This window comes from Patagioenas fasciata, chromosome 24 (genome assembly GCF_037038585.1).
Source record: "Patagioenas fasciata isolate bPatFas1 chromosome 24, bPatFas1.hap1, whole genome shotgun sequence".
NCBI classification, from domain to species: Eukaryota; Metazoa; Chordata; class Aves; order Columbiformes; family Columbidae; genus Patagioenas; species Patagioenas fasciata.
Genome location: NC_092543.1, coordinates 6495780 through 6514862, shown reverse-complemented (window position 1 = coordinate 6514862; position 19083 = coordinate 6495780). Strand labels below are relative to the sequence as shown.

General features: G+C 53.0%; 1 protein-coding gene across 1 annotated transcript; it reads left to right on the top strand.

Annotated features, from left to right (window-relative positions):
- Positions 1–13536: 13536 nt before the first annotated feature.
- Positions 13537–17139, top strand: THY1 (Thy-1 cell surface antigen). The gene is made up of 4 exons (XM_065855789.2): positions 13537–13685; positions 15730–15811; positions 15948–16283; positions 16906–17139. Exons 2-4 carry the CDS (start codon positions 15775–15777, stop codon positions 17016–17018), a joined length of 486 nt encoding a protein of 161 aa, XP_065711861.1. The 5' UTR covers positions 13537–13685; positions 15730–15774; the 3' UTR covers positions 17019–17139.
- The last annotated feature ends 1944 nt before the right edge of the window (positions 17140–19083 follow it).

The window sequence follows — 19083 nt, the reverse complement described above, 5'->3', positions numbered from 1 at the left end:
TGAGCCAGCATCGCTCCCGGTGGATGTGCAGTCTGACACGTGAGCCTCCTGCGCTGCAGCTTCGCCTGCGGCTCCCTCCGCATGCTGCTCAGCCCCAGCAAAGGTCTGCAGGAGCAGCAGCCTCTGCCTTCTCCCACCCTGCATCCCAGCGCGCAGGTCAGCCCACATGCTTCCCTTCAAGCCTGCAGGACCGCGTTGTGTTTGCAAAGTCAGAGCAAAGACAGCTCAGGTGCTCTGAGGGCAGGAAGGTGGTGAGGAGGCAGGAAAACATCCCCCTCTGCACACGTACCTCTTACCTAAAAGCACGATCATTTCTTTGATTAAAAATTCAGCTCTTGAGCTGACAAGGCCAAGGGCCAAGCCTGTAGAAGGTGAGGTGCAGGGAGCAGTAGCTAAGATATTTCTCATCAGTGAAAAATGCGGCTCTTCATCTGGGCTCTGGGCACATCCCAACCCCGCCAGTCACCAGAGCCTGTATTGCCACCTGATGGTGAAGAAGCAGCATGGCCCTGCTGCAGTATGAAGGGATTTCTCCTCCAAGCTGCTGCTTTTCCCAGGTTAAAGCAGTCTCTCAATAACTTCTGCGGTGGATTTCACGTGGAAGAGACTGTAGATAGCACTCATGGTGAGATGTGACCTTACAGGAGACGACTAACAACATACATCAGCTTTTCTTGCCCCAAGAAGCTCACTCATGCGCTTGGATACGTCTGGCAGCAGGGTACAGGCTGCAGGAGCCCAGTTGCAGGGATGCTCAGGAAGACACAGCTCTCCTCCCAACAAACCCAGGCACATCAAAGGGCTGCTGCTATGTGCACACACTGCCTGGTTCCTTGCGTGAAAGCATTAGGGGAATTCTCAGAAAGGCAAAAGGCTTTCGCTGTTGTGTGCGTGGTGCTTGCTGTTTATAGGAATTGGCTGGAGGGACACGAGGCAGTCACAGCCTAGAAATGCCATCACCTGTACTGTGTTGTAGCAGCACCTGAGGGGAGCCCAACCTACAGCCTTGGCCTTGCTTTAGGAAAACCCAGCTGAAGTCAGTGGAAGGTGAGCAGCCATGCAGGGTCTGGACCCTGCCTAGAGGAGAAAGACAAAGCTCCCCTTTGATAAAAGGAATGCACCCCAGGGTCAGACAGAGCTAGTAGAAAGGGCTACAGCTTCAAATCCTGGCTACCCCACATCTTCTGGGATTGTATCAGCTGGGAGCTGGCTCTGCTGAGCCTCAAGTTGTCAGCTCTGTGGCATCTCCCTGTGATCTGATGCTGGCTGGCTGCCAGGACCACCAGCCCAGGGGCACCCTGCAGCACAGAAAGACCTCATCTCCCCCAGCCAAGCCTGAGCCCAGCTCCCCTCTGTGACCCCAGCAGGGCCACGTTTCTTGCTGTCCCTACCAGGAGACACTGACCATTCTGGCAAGCTCTGCACTCTATTTTTAATAAATTAGCCCTGAACTTCATTGGTGTGGATAAATATAGCATCAACCACTCTGCCAAGCCATTTTTCTCTTGGTTAACACATTCATCCAAGCTGCTCTATTTGTCTTTCCTCCATAGACTCATATTCTTCTGGATTCATTTTGTCAAACAAATTGCACAAGCTGGACTGCCCATTTACCCAGTGCTGTTTGATTACAAGAGTTATTTGTGAAACAGCAAGACATATGGCATTAAGCTTCTTAATAATAATAATAAGAGAAGGGAAGGGGGAAAGCACTAGAAGAGAGGAGGGGGAAAATGTTTTGTTTTGTTTTTTTATTACAGGGTGCCACGGGTGATGAATCCCAGACACTTTCTGCAGTTGCTCTTGTGCTGCCGGTGTGATGAATGGCACAGGCACCAACATGCAGCTCGGCTGCAGGAGCACAGCCACGGGCTGCAAGGAAATGCCAGGACATCCACACATGGTGAGGCTGGCTGAGGTGTGCAGGGGGCCTGCAATCACCGGGCATTTCACTTCCCAGGGGGGTTCCTGCTGCTTGCAGCAATGCAGGCTGCACCCAGCCCTGCCTGCCACCAGCACCATGCCTGGAGTGCCTCGCATTGCAGGCTCAGGGGAAACTCAAGGCAGTGTGACAGGAGGTGACATGGCCATCCAGCACCTTGCCAGCCCCTGCCAGCACTGTCCCTCCCAAAGCAGCTGCTACAATCAAGTGATTACTGGAGAATCCTGTGCTTGGGGAGCAAGTTATCCTATTACTCTGTGGTTGCAAAGCAGACCCTGAAGAAAAAAACATTGCACAGAGAAGATAAAGCTCCAAACTACTTATTACTGAGCACTCAAATCTTGTAAAAACTGCCTCTACTGAATCTAGGCCAGGTCCTCTCATTCTCCTACATTGTTCCCATGCCAAATAGCCTCCATATATGCTGCTAGTTTTTCTACTGCAACCTGTATAATTTCGAGGTGGCATGCAGACTGCCCAAGATATTTAACTTCTGCATAACTAAACTGCTTTTGAATCTGTTTCTCCCCTCTTCTCTCTGGTCTAGGCACTTACTCCTGAGAAGTTTAGGACCACTCCATTCACCACAAGTAGAACCCATTTAGGTCTCTGAACTCGTCCCCCTCTGACCTGTCCATCCTGACTCTAATGAGGGCTTACTGCAAATTCAATCGAAAATTCTTTCAGAGGAAGATGCTTAATTAAAGGCCTGAGAGACCTTGAAAGTAACACCATTCCTGCATAAGGAAAGTAATTAACTTTTTTAATCAGTGGGCACTGATCTCAAGGTCCAGAGAACAGAGTCAACAGCAAACTCACTCCCACAGGTCCACAGCAGAGCTCTGCCTCATTACTGGAGATCCCAGGGAAAGTGCTGGCGAATGCACTTGTACACAGCAGCCTGCAGAGCTGCTGCACCACCTCAGCCTTCTCCCTGGTGGGAGACAATGGGGCCATTCCCCTGGGACAGAGCAAAATGGTGCTTTTCACCCTCACCTGTGATGGGAGCAAAGCTCCTGGTCTTCACACCTCACGCTGTCCCAAAAACAGGAAAACACACCAAGCCTGCAATCAGGGACAGCATCTGTCTCTGGAGATGATTCCTTAGCAGCCCAAACTTGGCTCCCTGTTCTACAGGGAAGATCCTGGCAATGGGATAAACAAGCTTAAACCCTGAGACTAAAGGCTTTCCCCAGGCAGATGCAAATTGTTCTGCAGCACTAGCCTCAGCTTCTGCCTTCTTGTTCATCAGCTGGCACAGATCTGGGGATGCCGGGCAGACTGAGTTAATCAGCCCTTGTTTGCTATTACAATGAACTCTTGTATTTCATGGCCTGCATCCTAAACCCGCTTTCTAATTCCCCAAGGGAGAGGGATTTACACTTTCAATATTATGTCTAGTTAGTTAATGGTCCATTAATGTCAAAAGGATCAGTAGCTGGAAGTTAAATCCTAGAGGATTTACGATAAGGAAGAACCAAAGGCTGCAGAAGTAAAAGTTGCAGAGAGAGGGCACAGAGAACATCGAGGGGTGTTTGTGGGTCCCCAGCGCTGTGACACTGGTGGCTGGACACCGGCCAGGTGACAGCTCTAGAATGAGGTTCACCCCATCACTTCGTGGCTGCTGGCACCTTCTCCATTATATACCGTACCAAGGTATGTCCCTGGAGAACCTTTACCAGCAAGCTGCCAGGGGAAAGGGAATTCGTCAAAATTCCCCATCTTACAGCAATCAGGGATCTAAATTGCCCCCCACAGAGAAAGGTCCCCCTCCCCATATCGTGCCAGGTACTGACCCCCATCCTCCAGCAGAATTCACCACTTCCTTCCTCCTTCGTCTCCCTGATGGAACAATTCAGAACTTGAGCATGTCATACTGCAGCTCTCACCTTCCTAAACGATTCTCAAGAGCCTTTTGAGGGGTAAGCCAGACCCTATTTCCCTCACCCCACAGAAGCGTTTGCTTAGGTGCTTGCCCCTTGCTGGAGCTGAGCTAACACTGCGGACTTCACAGGATTTAGCTCCCAAACTACTGGCCAGTATTGCCGAGTGACCTTGAAAGCTACTATATTTCCACAATGCCTAAAGCAGGAGGCCAAACAAGAAAGCATTCACCACATTCCAGCATCACTTAATGAAGTTAGGCCACCACATCCCATTAAGCTGCATGGGAAACCAGGTGACCAACACTTCATTAAGCTCTGCCCCACCTTCCATTAACGCCGCTCACAGAAGGATCCCACGCTCTGCTGTGGATAGAAGATTATGCAGCTGCCTTTGCAGCAGGACACTGTCACTGTCCCATGGCATGGACACACAGTCCTTGCTGTAAGCAACCTAAGGCTCAGCACAAAACAGCAGCTTTGGCAGGACTGAAATGGGTTGGCCTTGTTCGTGTTGAATTCTGCTCCTCTCCTCACCAAGAGACACTGAAAGGTCTCGACTTCCTTAGCAAGGGAAAGGCTTCTGCGAAGTACACACAAGCCTGCCAATAACTGAGAATATCTGTCTGCTTCTGATCCCATCCCCTGAGATGCATGGTGGTGTTACTATCAGAGAAGAGGTATTAAAGCAGCTACACTGAAAGGTCTGTCAACATTACAGAGCTTGCTGTGCAGGGGTTTATAACCTGCCCATAAAAACTCACTCCAAGCTGCAGCAGGGCAAACAACATCCCTTGAGCAGCAAACTGTTATTTCCTTTCATTTTGCAAACAGATAAACAATTTTTTTTCTGCTGCCTGAAGTTTTTCTGTGTCATAAACGGTGCCAAAAAGACAGAGCTTGGCTACATAGGAGACAGCAAAACATTTGCGTGACCGAAGAACGGTTACTGATTGTGTTTAGCAAGAGGCTGAAAGTGATTTTATACATCAAGGTAGCTTGAGCTGCAGCCAGCACAATGCAACTGAGGGCTGCAGCCATCAAGACAGGCTTGGGGTCCTTCCTCATCCCATACCTGCAGAAGGAGGAAGACATTAGTCCTGGAAGAACAAGCCATGAGAGTTCCTAATTAAGCCTCTCACTCCCTCACCAGCAAACACAGGTACGTCAACAACGTTGCTGGCCCTAGAAAGCTCAGGACAAAGAAGGCGGAATTTAACACTGTTGAGAGTCACTACCAGTCTGGCTTTCCAGCAATGCTATAACTCCCTCCTGTGCTTTTCTACTAGAGCTCTGCCTCAGTAGTTTAGACTTGCTAGAATATACGCAAAATAGAGCCGTACAACTCATGATGAGTCCAAAAAGTTCACTTTCATCCCCCCATCCACCCTACCAAGACAAAGCTAAGCCCTGAAAACCCAAGGATCGTTTAGAAGAAAGAAACGCAACAAACACCACCCTAACGATGGACTGCAGTCCACACACAAAACATAGGACTTTTGCCTTCTACGATGCATTTCTTATCACATGAAAGAACACACCACTGCAGGACCTTGGGATCCAACCCGCTCCACGCCGACGAGTCTCACAATAGAGGGAAAACCACAGCACCATGCCGGTGCCGACAAGCAGAGCGCAGCAAGAGGCAATGCTACCACCTGGTGCTGCCTTGTGGGAAAGCCTGGGTGCTACTCACCAGAGCTAACACAGGGGCTGCAAGCCAAGGGTGCTCATCAGGCTGCTTCCCCACATCCCTCCACACAGACCAACTCACCTTCAGAGTGCAGCTTCACCACCGAGAGAGCCACACCGCCCTAAGATACTGCAAAAGGAACAGAAGACCAACCATGCTCACTAACCCACCTCCTCACCCCAATAACGCAGACCAGCTTTACCCTGGAAAGCCATTAACTACACACAGCAAGGTGCAAAAGGCTGTGCTCACACTCACCTGTGCAAACCAGGGAGCTGTTTACTTCCACCCCCCCTTATTAAAGCTGTTTCTGATTCTTTTCAGCTGGTTTCTGTGTAAATTCCCTCATGTGTCTCCACAGCAAAAGCAATTAATATAGCATTAAAGGGAGTGGAGGGAGAGGCTAGCTCTATTAAGATGTTGCTTCACATGAGGAGGACACATGGAGACTTCAGGTCAGTGTTTGTTGGCCGTTCACACTTGATTAATCCATATTTACAAAGCTCTGTTTTATTCGAATAGAGCTTTTTGTGATTTATTTATGATATGTTTTCAGAAATGTAGCCTTGGTCTGCCAACACAGACTGGAGTTACAATGAAATATACTGTGGATTGGTTCCTAGTCGTTATTTACTATTTGTGTAGTAAACAACAGGTTATATTGTTTGTGATGTTTAATAAGTGTCCTTTTTGTGAAGTAGGTGTTTGTGCATAAGTAGAGCTTTCCCCTGTATCTGCATGCATGATTATAGAGCAGTGTTTTCCTCTGATAGTATGTGTTTTTCTCCTAATTTTTGCCCTATCTTTCTCATTCTGCCCATCTCTCTGTCCCTGTCTCCTTTTCACCAGCAGAGCTTTCCAGTTTTTGGTTGCCAATAACTTCTTTGGGGGGTTCATTTGGTTTTTAGTTCACTAATGTGTGGCCTCAGAAATACCTTTAAGTGCTTCCTTTGAGTTAAGCAACAGAAAGATTCCAATGACATGTATTTCAAGGAATATATTTTCCTAGCATTAGGCTAGATTGTGGTCATGTTCTTACACATTGCTTTTTGGAATATCTTGCCCAACATACTTTTTGACTGAAATCTGAATCTCTTCGAAACAGAGATTCACAATATTAACAACAAATCACAACGTACCAAAAAATGAGGGGCAATTTTGGGGGCTGCCTGGTGGTACTGCAGCATTTTTGGGGTCGGGTGTGGCTGTTCGCATGAGCTTGGTGAATATGCTCACAAGGCAGGTGATGCTTTTGCAATGTTGATGGTTCCACAGCCTATTGCCAAGTGGTTTGTTTCCAGAAAACTATTTAGCTGTGCATTTAACATACTGGATGTTGCTGTCAGAAGCAATGCACAGATTAATAAACCACTTAACTCATTTTAAAAGAATGGGAGAGTAAGTTAATTGTAATCAAGTGCTGACTGGCAGGATCTCAAACTCCATTGGGAATAAATTTTTAGCCGAGTTAAGTAGGTTCTCATTCTGAATATGCGGAAGCCACACAAAGGGATTTTCTTCCAGTAAAGTTAAGTGGGGATGTTCACCTTTTTCAATAAGACTTTAAAAGTTGCCAAGTTTTATTCTGTATGTGTTGGTGTTACGTGTTTATTTGTGGTAACAGTACACAGCTCTATACATTTTCAGGGGTCAGTAGAATAGAAAAGAGCCTCTAAACCGAACAGCTCGGCCCTTCCCAGCATCTGGTATCCATCTGCTTTACCCTGGAAAAATATCAAGTGTTTTGAAAAATAAAAACACTGGTTTATGAGAACCCTGATACAAAACTCTTTGGGGAGTGGTTTTGGTGTCATTTCAGTGACCTTTACTCAAGCTTTTTCGTTTTTGATGTGTTGACTCATTCAGTTAATAGTGCTTTAGATACCATAGCAATAGATGAGAAAGATGACAAAATCGTGATGGGAAGCTAATCTTTCTAACACGCAAACCAAAACGGCATATAAGGCTTATCTTTGTAAGGAAATGACAGTGATACTTCGAGTTAAGAAATATTTTGATGCCAGCTTATGCTTGAAAATGATAATTTGTGCTCAGTACAAGAAGAGGTCCTGAGATTTGACTATGGGTGAAATGTTTTATTGGCAGTTTTTAGAAGAAGTTTACCTGGGGGTTGGTTTCCGAAGTTAAAGGCTACTAAGGGGTTTAATTAATTAGTTTCATGCTGAGTCTGTAACTAAACTTTCCCAGAAACCACTTGCTGTTGATCGAGTCTGCGTTTGCTGGAGGGCCCCAGCCTGTCACCCTGGTGCTTGTAGTAACTTGGTGGGTAAACTGAAGACCACTCACACCAGCACGGTTCTCGGTGGGTGTCTGGGTAATTTCTCTACTATTACAATCAATTTTTCTCTTTCCCTTTAATCTCTAACTTTTATCCATGGCTTTGGGTTTCTCCTTACAAAAGTGCAATGGGTTCTTTTGACTGTGCTGTATGAGTTATCTGTCTCTTAGAGACCAGTAATTCAAATCAGAAGGTTGGTCTGGACAAAAAAAGAGGAAGACATATCTTCAGGACATGTTTTTCTGTGGTAAAACTGATGCAGAGAGATACCAAGTGACTCACTTCCTTTTGTTGAAGGAGACTGTAGAAGAGATGAGAATGGGGGACTCTGGCTTCCTAGCTCTGCTTCAGGAGTCCAAAAACTTCTTCAGCCTCTTAAGCAAACAGAAGCAGGCAACAATGGGTACAAACCTGCTTGGGATGTGCTTGAAAAGCTCTGCTCCAAACAGTTCACCATTACAGACTGGGAGCAATTGCTGAGCGCCTAAGGACAGCACCACTCTGGTTGCATGGCCTCCTGTGGTTGGAGGGATGCTGGTGCTTGTGGCTCGATACTGAGCAGAAGGGTAATGCAAAGAGCAGGGCTTGCTGGGTGCTGAGGAGAGCTGGCAGCAGGCTCGGGGTGGGCAGTGCTGTGTCCCCCTCTGCCCAGGCTCTGTGGTGTGTTTGGGGCAGGAGGGCTGCGGTGCCATGCCCGCACCACAGCCTTGCTTGCTCACATCAGCTGCAGTGAAGACAGGGAGCGGGGGAAGCCGTTCCTCACTCAGCGCGGGGACACGCTCCCATTGTCCCCAACAACAATGGGGGAGATGAGCAAGCGTGTGAGCCGATGACACAAACCCAAGCGTGAGGAGCAGCTGGCTGGCTGCTAAAGGGCAGCACTGTGTGTGCTGCAGTGACAGCTCCTGCCCCTCCAGCATCGCCAGGGTGAGAGCCAGGACCGCTCCTCCATCTTCCACCAGTCCTGGCAGTCTGCAGCCCCAATGTGGATCTGAGTTCTGTGCTGGAAAGGGGCAAACCTGCCTGCCTTTATTTAACCTGCCTCTCTCCAGAGGGAGGACCTTTCTGGCAGGCTTGGAGCACAAGGCACCCTGCAGGCAGTTGTTTCTAGTGGCTCTTTTGCTATGGAACTATCTGCCAGAACCTGCACGGTGAGAGTTAACCATCTTGGCTTGATGGTTTCTTCATAAATAAAGAACGCTAATAAACAGTTTCTATTCCTTACGCCTCAGCAGGTAGGAATAGAAAATTCAGGGAAGCTATTTCCATTTTCTGTAGCTTGCATTATTTATCTCTCCTGAGACAGAGAGGAGAAAGCTAGGCCAGGGATGGTGAGCAGAAGCAGTGCTGTGCTCTACACCTGTTTCCCTGTGCAGCGTCTTCCTAGGCAGCTCTTAGGGGCTTCTCCTTCCCACACACGTAAATTTCCCCAAAACAAAAGGCTCTCAAGTTGCTCTGGCGATCAGCTGCCTGTCAGGAGCTTCTAACACTGCACAACCTGGCATTAGCCCCTGTAGGTATTTGCCTTGATTTTTCCTTCCCCCAGTGATAAGTCTTCCTATAAGCTCAGCAGAGATCAGGTTTGCAGGATGTGGTGCAGAAAGCAGCTTTCTCATCCCAGGAACTGTGTGGGATAAAAACAAGCCCCAGCCAAGCAGCAGCAGGATGCATCACTGGTTGCAATGCGAGGCAGTGGGGAGGAGGCTGGTGCAGGCAGCCAAGCACCCCTCCCACTCAGTCTGGGAGCAGATGGAGTGTGCTGAGAGCTCTGTGCCTCAGTCAACCCTCTCTTCCAGGCTGAGTTGGTTCCTCGTGTCCTGGTTGGCTCCCACAAGGACTTCCAAGTCTCTTGCAGGAAGATTTTTGTGGCTCTGGGCAGGAGGAGCTAGAGGCTGACTAAGATGGTTCCTCACTCCTCCAGGCAGACACCAGGCTGCAAGGATAATTGCTCTGCCCTGGCTGGGCAGGAGGGCTGCACTGCTGGGATCTTGCCTGGTGGTTCTCCAGTGAGGGTGGAAAGGCAGCAGTGCCAGATGAAACAGGGATTTACTGTGCAGGATCCTACACTGTATTGAATACCTCTAGCAGTCTTCCAGAGAAGCCTCCATTCACGCAGGAGGGCACATCATCTCTGGCTTGAGACACTCTTGCATGACTGGGGGGGAGCACAGAGCCAGGGCTTTCTGTTAGCCAGAGCATGCAGGCAAACAGGGAAAGAAGAAGGGATGTTCCTGTTGGCAGGTTTATCATTGCAGGGAGAGGAGCTGATTCCTCACAGGCACTTCCTAGTTCTGGATTACTCTCTTTTAGACTGAGCTCTTCAGTGTCTGGGACTTCTTTGTACCCAGGACACAGCTATAAAAGAGGTAGAGGCTACCAAGGACAAGCCCTGCACACTGCAGACAAGGCAGAGCTGGGGCTTTGTGCCAGCCAGCCATCTCCTCCGCTAGGCTAACACGGCTGCTTGAAGCACAGCAGACCTCAGGCCGGTGCTGCAGCAGGAGCCCTACCTGTCCCCATTTTCTGTGGCTGTGCTGCATGCAGAAAGGAGGGGAACGCAGTCTCCTCCATCCCTGCTCTGTGCAGTGGTGCCACAAAGCCCAGGGGCTTTGTATCTGGGCCACGCTACATATAGCATCCATGGGGCTTCACTGGGTTCCCAGAGGCCATTCTGTCTCTCCAAACAAGGGCAAAGCTCCTCTGCAGACTGCCTTTCTTGTCCCCCAAAGATGGGGTGGGAAGGGCCCAGGTTTGGTTTAGTGCAATGGTAAGTATGAATCCTTAGCAGCCTTTCTGATAACTGGACCTCTGGGGCTGTGGGGGGGATGTGGGGGTGTGCAGGGACAGGCACTGCACTGTGAGGCAGCAGAGTATTTCTGCCAGTCAAGCCTAGAGCTGCAATCTCTGCCAGATCCACTAGATCAATAACACTGATTCTCACATATGCCCTCCTTCATTTCTTTGTCCAGTAACTCCCGAACGTTAATGGCCTTGGAGAGGATGCCAGGAGTCTCTTCTCAGGAGTGCTGCCCTCTAGTCCTGGTGGCTGGGACCTCACATCTTCCCTCCCCAGCAATTAGCAGTGGGGAAGCAAATGGTTGCTGGTAGGAACTGGCTGCTGTGTGGGCATCTTGCTGTCATGTTTTTAGCAGGACCCAGAGTGTACTGCTGTGCAGTGATTCACGAGCAGGAGGAAGAAACACTCTCTTCTTTCCATGTTTTGGGGTAGACTGAGAGCAGGGGAGAGATGCTCCTCTTGGGAAGTATGCGCACCCACCTTCCTTCTAGAAGAAGTGCATCCCCTGCAGCAGGATGTCCTTGGCCAAGGCCAGGTTTTAATTGCTGCAGCAGCACCAGGCACTCAAATCACGGTCCTCCTCAGTGCCTCTGCTCCCAGCCTGCCGCCTGCAGCTACTGGGGACAATCCTTGAGCTACAGGGAGCGGTGATGCCCCTGACACACTCCAGTGGAGCAGAAGGACTCCATGAATACCCCGGTTGGGGGCAGTTTGGCTGATCTCAGCTCCTAAGAGGGCTGTCTGTGCCCTGCCTCTGCCTGCCTGTCTATCTGTCCTGCTGCATCGACCCACACTTGCTGGTATCTGCACTGCTGTGCTGCACTGTTTCTGTTTGGCTACCTCCTTGCCCCTGTTTGTGCTTGTCTGCCTGTCTCTGCCCGACAGATGTCACTGCAAAAGTTGCATGTCCCCCCACTCCATTTGTCTGTCTGTCTGCCATTATTAGATGTTCTTCTCCCCACTGTTTTCCTTTAGCCACTATCTGGAGGCCTCTGCAGTAGGTGTAACTTGGGGACTGATTTTCTCTGGTTTATGGATGGCAGCCAGGCTGCAATCTGCAGTGACGGGACTATTCAGCTGGGCAAACTCTGCAAGGAGCCTCCTGCAAATACCTAGGCAGGATGTTTGCTGCCAGCAGTGCCCAGAAACTGCACAATCATGCCTGCCTGTACAGCACGACCAGCCAGAGATTTAAAGTGATCTGGAATCTCTGGCAATGGGACTTGGGCAACTGCATGCCTCCAAAAGCCAGTCCTTTGAGCTTAAATTCCCTGCTTTCCTATGCTCACATAGCTTGATCTGAGAGTGGAGACACAGCTTGGGGAAGTGTAGGACTAGATGTAAAACAGACCTGTGTGTGTGTGTGTGTGTGTGTGTGTATATGTGTGCACATGGTTACATGTGCTGCCCCCATCACAGCTGTGTTTGGATGCCAGATGCTTGGATTTTTTGCACCCTGACAATGTGGCAACACATCTCCTGTGTTTGTCTGTTTGCATTGCATCGATCTTCTTCCAGCTGACTTAATGGTGGCTTTCTGTGTCAGTTTTTCGTGCCTTTAACCCCATCCTTAGCAAGCACTGTCACTCTGTACCATCCTGGGTCATTGGTATGGTTGTGTTGCTGTCCACACGCAGCTGCGTATGAGCCCACAGCCTGGGTGCATTCTATAGCAGATAGGGTCAGGCCTTTCCCTCCTCATGGCAGCACACTGGGAACTCTGCTGCACGCTCCTGGGCACTGTGAGCTCTCCAGCCAGCCTGGGTGTCTGGTCCTGTTTGGGGCAGCACACCCAGAGCCCACATTTTGCACAATTTGCAAAACCGCACTGCACAGCCAGCTTGCAAAACCTCAGCACTCGAATATCACCTGGGATCAGGTTCTGCTAGAACAGAATATGGTTTTTCATATCAACTTTCACGGTGCCAGCCCTTTTTGCAGAGCCCAGCCAGGGGGTGTAGGAGGAGGTGAGGACAGGGCAGGCCATCCTGCATGCCTCTGCTGCTTCCCAGGGTGCCTTTGGACCCGAACTCCCAGGGTGAGCAGCTCCCTGATGCTGCCCTCCTCTCCTGTCATTTCCACCTTGCCCCAAGAGCAGGTAAGAGACCCTTTTGCCAGGCTGCTTTCCGGGTCCAAAGACACTTTGCCTGTGCAGAAGCAGCTCTGCTTAGCTCCGCTTAGCTCCTTCCCAACCCCATGGTGATGGGAGCCTGTGGCAAGCAAGCCCTTGTTTGCATCCTCACTGTCACCAGCCCTGGGCCTAAAACTTAAGGTGTGTGGCCGGTGGCATCACAGAGCTTCAGCTGTGTCTCCCACCATTCCCAGCATTGTTTCCTACATAGGGGAGACCTATGTTGCACAGGTCATTGGTGACTTGGTGCAGGCTGGCTTTGTTGGGCACCTGAGCTCTACTCATTTGGGGAGAGGGAATAGCTCCCCCCTCTTCAGCAAAGCCCAAGCCAAGCTCTTCTTTCCACTTCTGAAACACCCTTTTTCCAGCAAAACAACTCCCACGTTTCTGGGAAGGATGAGGGCTGACAGCTTTTCTGCAAAATGTGATGTTCCCATGGCAATGGGGATCTGCCACCCTTTCCAATCTGCAGAAAGATGGAACCGAAGCGTGGAGGGGGGACAAGGGGGCTGAACAGCACCCCCTGCACCGTTGATGTTCTGGCCGGGCCAGGCTGAGGGGCTACCCTGTCGATACCACCCATGTCCCCCTACAACGGGCTTCCTTCTTCCCCGTGCCCCTGCACCCCACCTGGCGCCCTGGGATTGGACTGAGCCCCCCCGAGCTCGGGGCGGCAGCGGCCCGGGGCGGGGGTGGGGGCAGTCCCGCAGCGGCAGCCCCCCCCGCGCCGCAGGGCCGGGGGCCGAGCCTGCGTGACGCCGCCCGGCACTGATTTGCTGAGGCCGCCCGCCCGGCCCTTCCCAAACTGCGGGAGCGCCGCACCGCCCAGAGCCCCGCCGGGCAGCAGCGCCGTGCAGCAGCGGGCAGCACCGGGCAGCACCGGACAGCGCCGGCGGCCCCGCGGGCGGCAGAGCGGGCAGCACCGGACAGCGCCCAGCAGGTAGGCACGGCCCGGCCCGGCCCGGGCAGCCGCGGCGCCGCGGACCAGGCAGCCCCGGGGCTGCGGCGCGACCCTGCGGGCTGCCGCTCCCGTCGCACCGACGGCCGGGGGGGAACATGCCGCTGGCGCCGCGGGACGGCGTGGGGAGGGTCCGCAGCCCCCGGGCGAGGCGGCAGCGCCGGGGGAGCCTCTCGTCCCCGCCCGGCGGCGGGATGCTCTGCCGCTCCGGTTGTCGGGGAGAGGCTGGTTCTGGAGGGCGGCGGTCAGCGCGGGAGACGCTCTCAATTTTTTTGCGTGGGCACTGGTGCCCCCCCTCCCCAGGAGCGGGACTGCGGCATTCCTCCTCCGTGGGCACGCCTGTGCGCACGGACGCAGCCCGCTCGTCTCGCCCCGCACCTCCACACACGTACCCGCTCCCTGCAAGGGGGGCAGCTGGTGCCCCGACCCCTCCGGGGCTCTTGGTTTCTTTCAGCTCACCAGGCTGACTCTCTTCTTCCCTGACGCCTCCACCACCCCCGCAGCCCGTTCGTCACCCTTAGCTTGTCACAGTGGTGGGCACAGAGGTAGACCATGATGTGGCCCCAGCAGGTGGTAGAGACCATGCCAGAAAGCTTCGCTCTGCAAGGGCTGGAGGCTCTCTAATGCTGCTCTTCTCATGAGTCCTGTCCCCATGCACAGCCCCTGGGATCATGCAGGACCAAGGGTTACCTGGCTAGCGCTGCTCCCAGCACCACTGTCCGGAGGAGAGGAGGGGTATAGGTGATCCAAGGGCACACGAGCCAGAGCTTAGAAGATGGGAATGAGTCCCCCTCTCTGGGAGGTTATTTGCACTGATCTTGTGGAGGAAAGCCTGTCTGTGACCTAGATTGTGTCCCAGAACATTCAAAGAGGAGTGGGTCAGAGCTGGGAAATGACAAAGCAAGGGACAGGGGCCAGTTTCTAGGAACCCAGAGGAGATGCGGGTAATCTCTTCCATCATGCCTTTGCCCCCATTTGCAAGCTCTTGGTTGTCCAGATCAAACAGAAAGATATTTTTCTTCCTGGCCAGGGTTTGGGGTTGTGGATAAAGAGATCTTTTACAGCTCCAGGGTGAGCAAATGTGCTTGGTATTTCCTCCTAGAACATTATATGAAAGACCCAAAAAATGTTAAAAAGAAAAATGCAGCTGGCTGCAGTGCAGGCAATTCCTATGTCTTCTCTGGATGCTTAGTCAGGCTCAGAGGGAGAAACCTGGGGATCTGCTCTTCTCTCTGCCAGCCTGGCGTCCCACGGGGGTGGTAATTCACCACCCTGGCTTGGACCTGGCCCACTTCCCCAGCCTGGAAGACCAATTGCAGGGCAGTCTGCATGTCCTTCAGTCCCGGCATCTGCTTTGCTGCTCCCCCGCCCTTTCCCTCCATTCCGCATGTCTGCGGCTGGATTCCCCATGTGGCTGCTTGGCTGGGTTGCAAACCTTTAATTGATTCCTCTTAGCTGGATTGGACTGTAGGCAGCCCTAGGGTTTTCACGGCACGTCTGCAGGCCCCTTACCAACACAGACCAGGAGGCAACCTGAAGGGAGACAGGCACTGGGCCAGGGATGCAGAGAGTGAACTCTGCCACCCCAAAACCCTTACATCCTGTGGCCGGGCAGGCTCCGCTCAGCCTCTGGAGGCGTGGTGCCACCCTTCGGCAGTCTTGGCTCCCTGTCCAGCTGCTGTGTCCCTCCTCGCTGGTCTTGGCCCCTTTCCCTCACTGCATCGCAATGAGTCATCTTTGGTGAGCTCATCCGCTGGAGCTGGAGAGGGGCTGGCAGGCCTGAAGAGATGCAAAGGTGATGCTGGGAGACACAGAGCTCCCGATCCCTTAGCTCATTGCAGGGCCAGCCGATCCCTGCGCAGTGGATTAGGTGTCACAATGAGGAGCAGGCTATCGAGCATCATTTGTGCAAGAAGAGGCAGCCTGCCTGCCTGTGCCATGTGTGCCTGTGTCTGCATCCCCCAGTGCCCGCCCCTGAGTGCTGGGGCATTGGCCTGGCTGACTGCTTCTCTCTCTTCCTGCCCAGGCCCCCCTCTCAGTGACAGCCACCGTTGGGCACCTCAGCAGAGAGATGAACCCCACCATCGGCATCGCTGTCATCCTGACAGGTACAGATGGCGGATGCAAATCTCTTCCCTGCTCTCCAGCGAGCTCAGCCCAGAGCAGCTGGGCAGGGGCTGGGAGGCTGCACGGGCATCTCCAGTGCTCCCCGTTCCCTGTCCAACCCCTGCTTGCCTCTCCCAGTCCTCCAGGCTGCCAATTGCCAGATGATCAAGGACCTGAGTGCCTGCCTGCTGGGCCAGAGCCTCCGGGTGGATTGCCGTTATGAGAACAAAACCAGCAACCCCCTGACCTATGAGTTCAGCATCACCAAGGACAACAGGAAGCACGTCATCCACAGCACCATCAGTGTGTCCGAGAACATCTACCGGAGCCGAGCCAACGTCACCATGCACAAGAACCTGGTGTGCCTTTACCTGCAGAGCTTCACCACCAGCGATGAGGGTGTCTACATGTGCGAGCTGAAGGCCACCAACGACTACACTGGCAACCAGATAAAGAACATCACTGTCATCAAAGGTGAGATGGGCAGTGGCACCTGACCTCAGCCACTGCTTCCCACCTGCTCCTTGGCTTGGCAGGGCCAGCAGAGAAATCCACAACTCCCTGTGGCATTCCCAAACCCTCCCTGAGTCCCATAAACATTTCCCAGCCCCTACATGCCCTTCCCACTACAAGCAGAGCAGTCAGCCCCAAAGATGGACTGTGCCCCATCCTGGGTGCCCCATCCTACACTGCTTACCCCTGCCTTTTTTGAGCCTTGCCTCAGGGGCACTGCCCAGGTGTCCTCCTAAAGGTGGTGCTTTGTAGTCAGTCCCAGCAGAGGGGACAAGTCTGCTGGTGAAGGACTGAAGAGGTATGTTGTGTGGAGCAGGAGCACAGGGGGCTCACCTGCTGCCCATCCCCTTGTCACCTCAATCAGGCACAGAGTTATGTTTCCAGAGGTCTCTGTGCCCCCAAAAACTTTGCTGCTACACGAGCACAAGGTGGGAGGAAACGAGCCGGGGATGGGACTTGGTACATTTCTGTGGAGAAGGCAAGAAGTTGAGTCCCAGCACCCCTTATAACACCCAGCCTGGTCACTGTTCCTGAGGGATTTCATTGTGGTTCTTCTCTCCCTCCCCATTCCCTGTCCTCACAGACAAACTGGAGAAATGCGCCGGCTTCAGCCTCTTGATCCAGAACACTTCATGGCTCCTGCTGCTTCTTCTTTCCCTGCCTCTCCTGCAAGCCGTAGACTTCGTGTCCCTGTGAAAGGAAAAGCACACAAACACGCGCACGCACACACGCACACACCGAGTACCCCAGCAAACTCACCTCCCCGCCAGAACGCAGCCCTGGGAAAGAGAAGCTGAACCGTTTGAAACAAGTGAAACCTCTCTCCGTGTTATCTCTATATAGCCGTATATCTAATGCTAACCACCATCCTGTGCTGAGATCTGCCATCACACGCACACGTGCCCTGCTCTGAAGCATGGTGGCTTTGCTAGGCAGTGTTGCTTCTCCCATCGCGCCTCCCTGCTCGGTAGGCTGGCTGGTTTGCTCGTGCTGGGAGCACTGAAGCCTCAGCCCCACACAGCCCGCTTCTCCCATCCCCTTAACTTTTGGGGTTTGCCTTTTCTCAACTGGGGAAAGACAGCTGGACTGGCAGGTAAGAGAGAGGTGATGCAAGAGCGTGCAGAGGTGCGGTGTGCCCACAGCCCACGGAGCAGACGAGGCTGCTGGTGTCCCCAACCTGCCCTGCCTACTAGTCGGGTGACAAACTGATTTCTCAGCCTGCTCCTCTCACCCTGAGTCACCCCAAGATGCCATGGCTGGGAGGGGGCATGAGGCAAGTCCTGTCTCAGAGCAAGCAAGGAAGAGAGAGGGAGCAAGGGAAGCATGGGACGATGCTGGGCCTGGCCAGGCTAGGAAGAGAGAGAGGATCAGGTCTGGGAGACACCCATCAAATGCCCCTGCCTCCTTAGGGCTCTTTAGGGGCCCTGGGAGGGGCAAATGTTTTTACTAATCTGTTTTTTACAGTGAAGCCTTCTCCAGACATCAGCTGGAGACCAGCCCTTAGCTGTGACGAGAGAATTGCTGCCAGCAGCCACTTGAGTAGAGGCAAGCAGAGCCTCTCTGAGCTAGCCACAGCCCTGCCTTCGCCCCTGCTCCCTCCCTGAGGCTCCTGGAGCGGGATCCAGGCATGCTGGTGGGGAGGACCATGACCCCAAGGTCTCTGCAGGCACCCCTCTGCACCGACACCCTGTTTTCCCCAAGGTAACACCTAGGGGCTCTGACCCTTCCTCATGGCACATGCCCCAGTGCCTGGCCCTGGGTAGGCTCAGCAGCCTTCTGCCAGCACAGTCTTCCTCCAGTCCCTCCATGCTGCTGGGAGGAGCCCGTGTGCCCTCTCCCTTCTCCTTTTCAGCATTTCCCTGTCTCCATTTGAGAGCAGAAAAGGGCCTAATGCCAGCCCAGCTGTTGGCCACCCAGGACATTCCCAGGGGTCAGTGAGAGCGGGGAGAGGGATGCCGAGCACAGCCCACCTCTGCCAGCCCAAGCCTGCCTGATGCCCCATGGAACCCTGAGGAGCCAGCGGGCTGCTGCATCCCCAAAACCTGGCAGCTCCTGGGCAAGGAACAGCCCAGCCAGCCATGGGGAGAGAGACCAGAGGGCCACCGCTCCTGCGTGGGAGGGCACGGTGGCAGGGGAAGGTGCAGGCAGGACCATCGGGTCCATGGGATGAACCGCAGTCCCGCTGAGCAGCCTGGGCTGTGCCACCATGGCTGAGAGCAATTCACAGCAACTGCTCCCCACTCCTCGCTCTTCTCCAGACACCACGAGGTGCCTCCTAACCCCATGCCCATCCCTGCCTGCTCGCTTGCTGTCTAGTGCTGCTGAGGCCGTGTAAAGCTGAGGTCTGGCTGCGCCCAGCTCCCTGGGCTTGCTGGTGAGCGCCGGGGCGGGCGCAGAGCCCAGCCAGCACAGCACGGATGCGTCTCGAGTCTCATTTTTTTGTGAACATTTGTAGTTGTTTCCACAGCTTGTTGTAAAAGAAATTCTGTTAAAGGGAGGGAGGGAAAAAAAGAACCCTGTGAAAGGCAACAACAAAAAAACTATCCTCCAGGAGTGTTCCTCTGTCTGCACGGTAGAACCCTGGGTTGTGTTTTGGAGCTACAGCAACCCATGTGTGCGGCGGCAGGGCTGGGCTGAGCCTTCAGCCTTCTGGCAGAGGGGAGTCATCCTTCCCAGGCAGCCCCCACCATGCCTCCCCCCAGGCCTCCAGCATCCTGAGCCCTGTGGAGAGAGGCCAACAGGGACAACATGTGCCTTCCCT

Bases quoted from the DNA above. Each gene is read 5' to 3' on its own strand.
- THY1 (XM_065855789.2), top strand. From the start codon at position 15,775: ATGAACCCCACCATCGGCATCGCTGTCATCCTGACAG. The intron at 15,812-15,947 runs GTACAGATGGCG...TGCCTCTCCCAG, and splicing joins CATCGCTGTCATCCTGACAG to TCCTCCAGGCTGCCAATTGC. The intron at 16,284-16,905 runs GTGAGATGGGCA...CTGTCCTCACAG, and splicing joins GAACATCACTGTCATCAAAG to ACAAACTGGAGAAATGCGCC.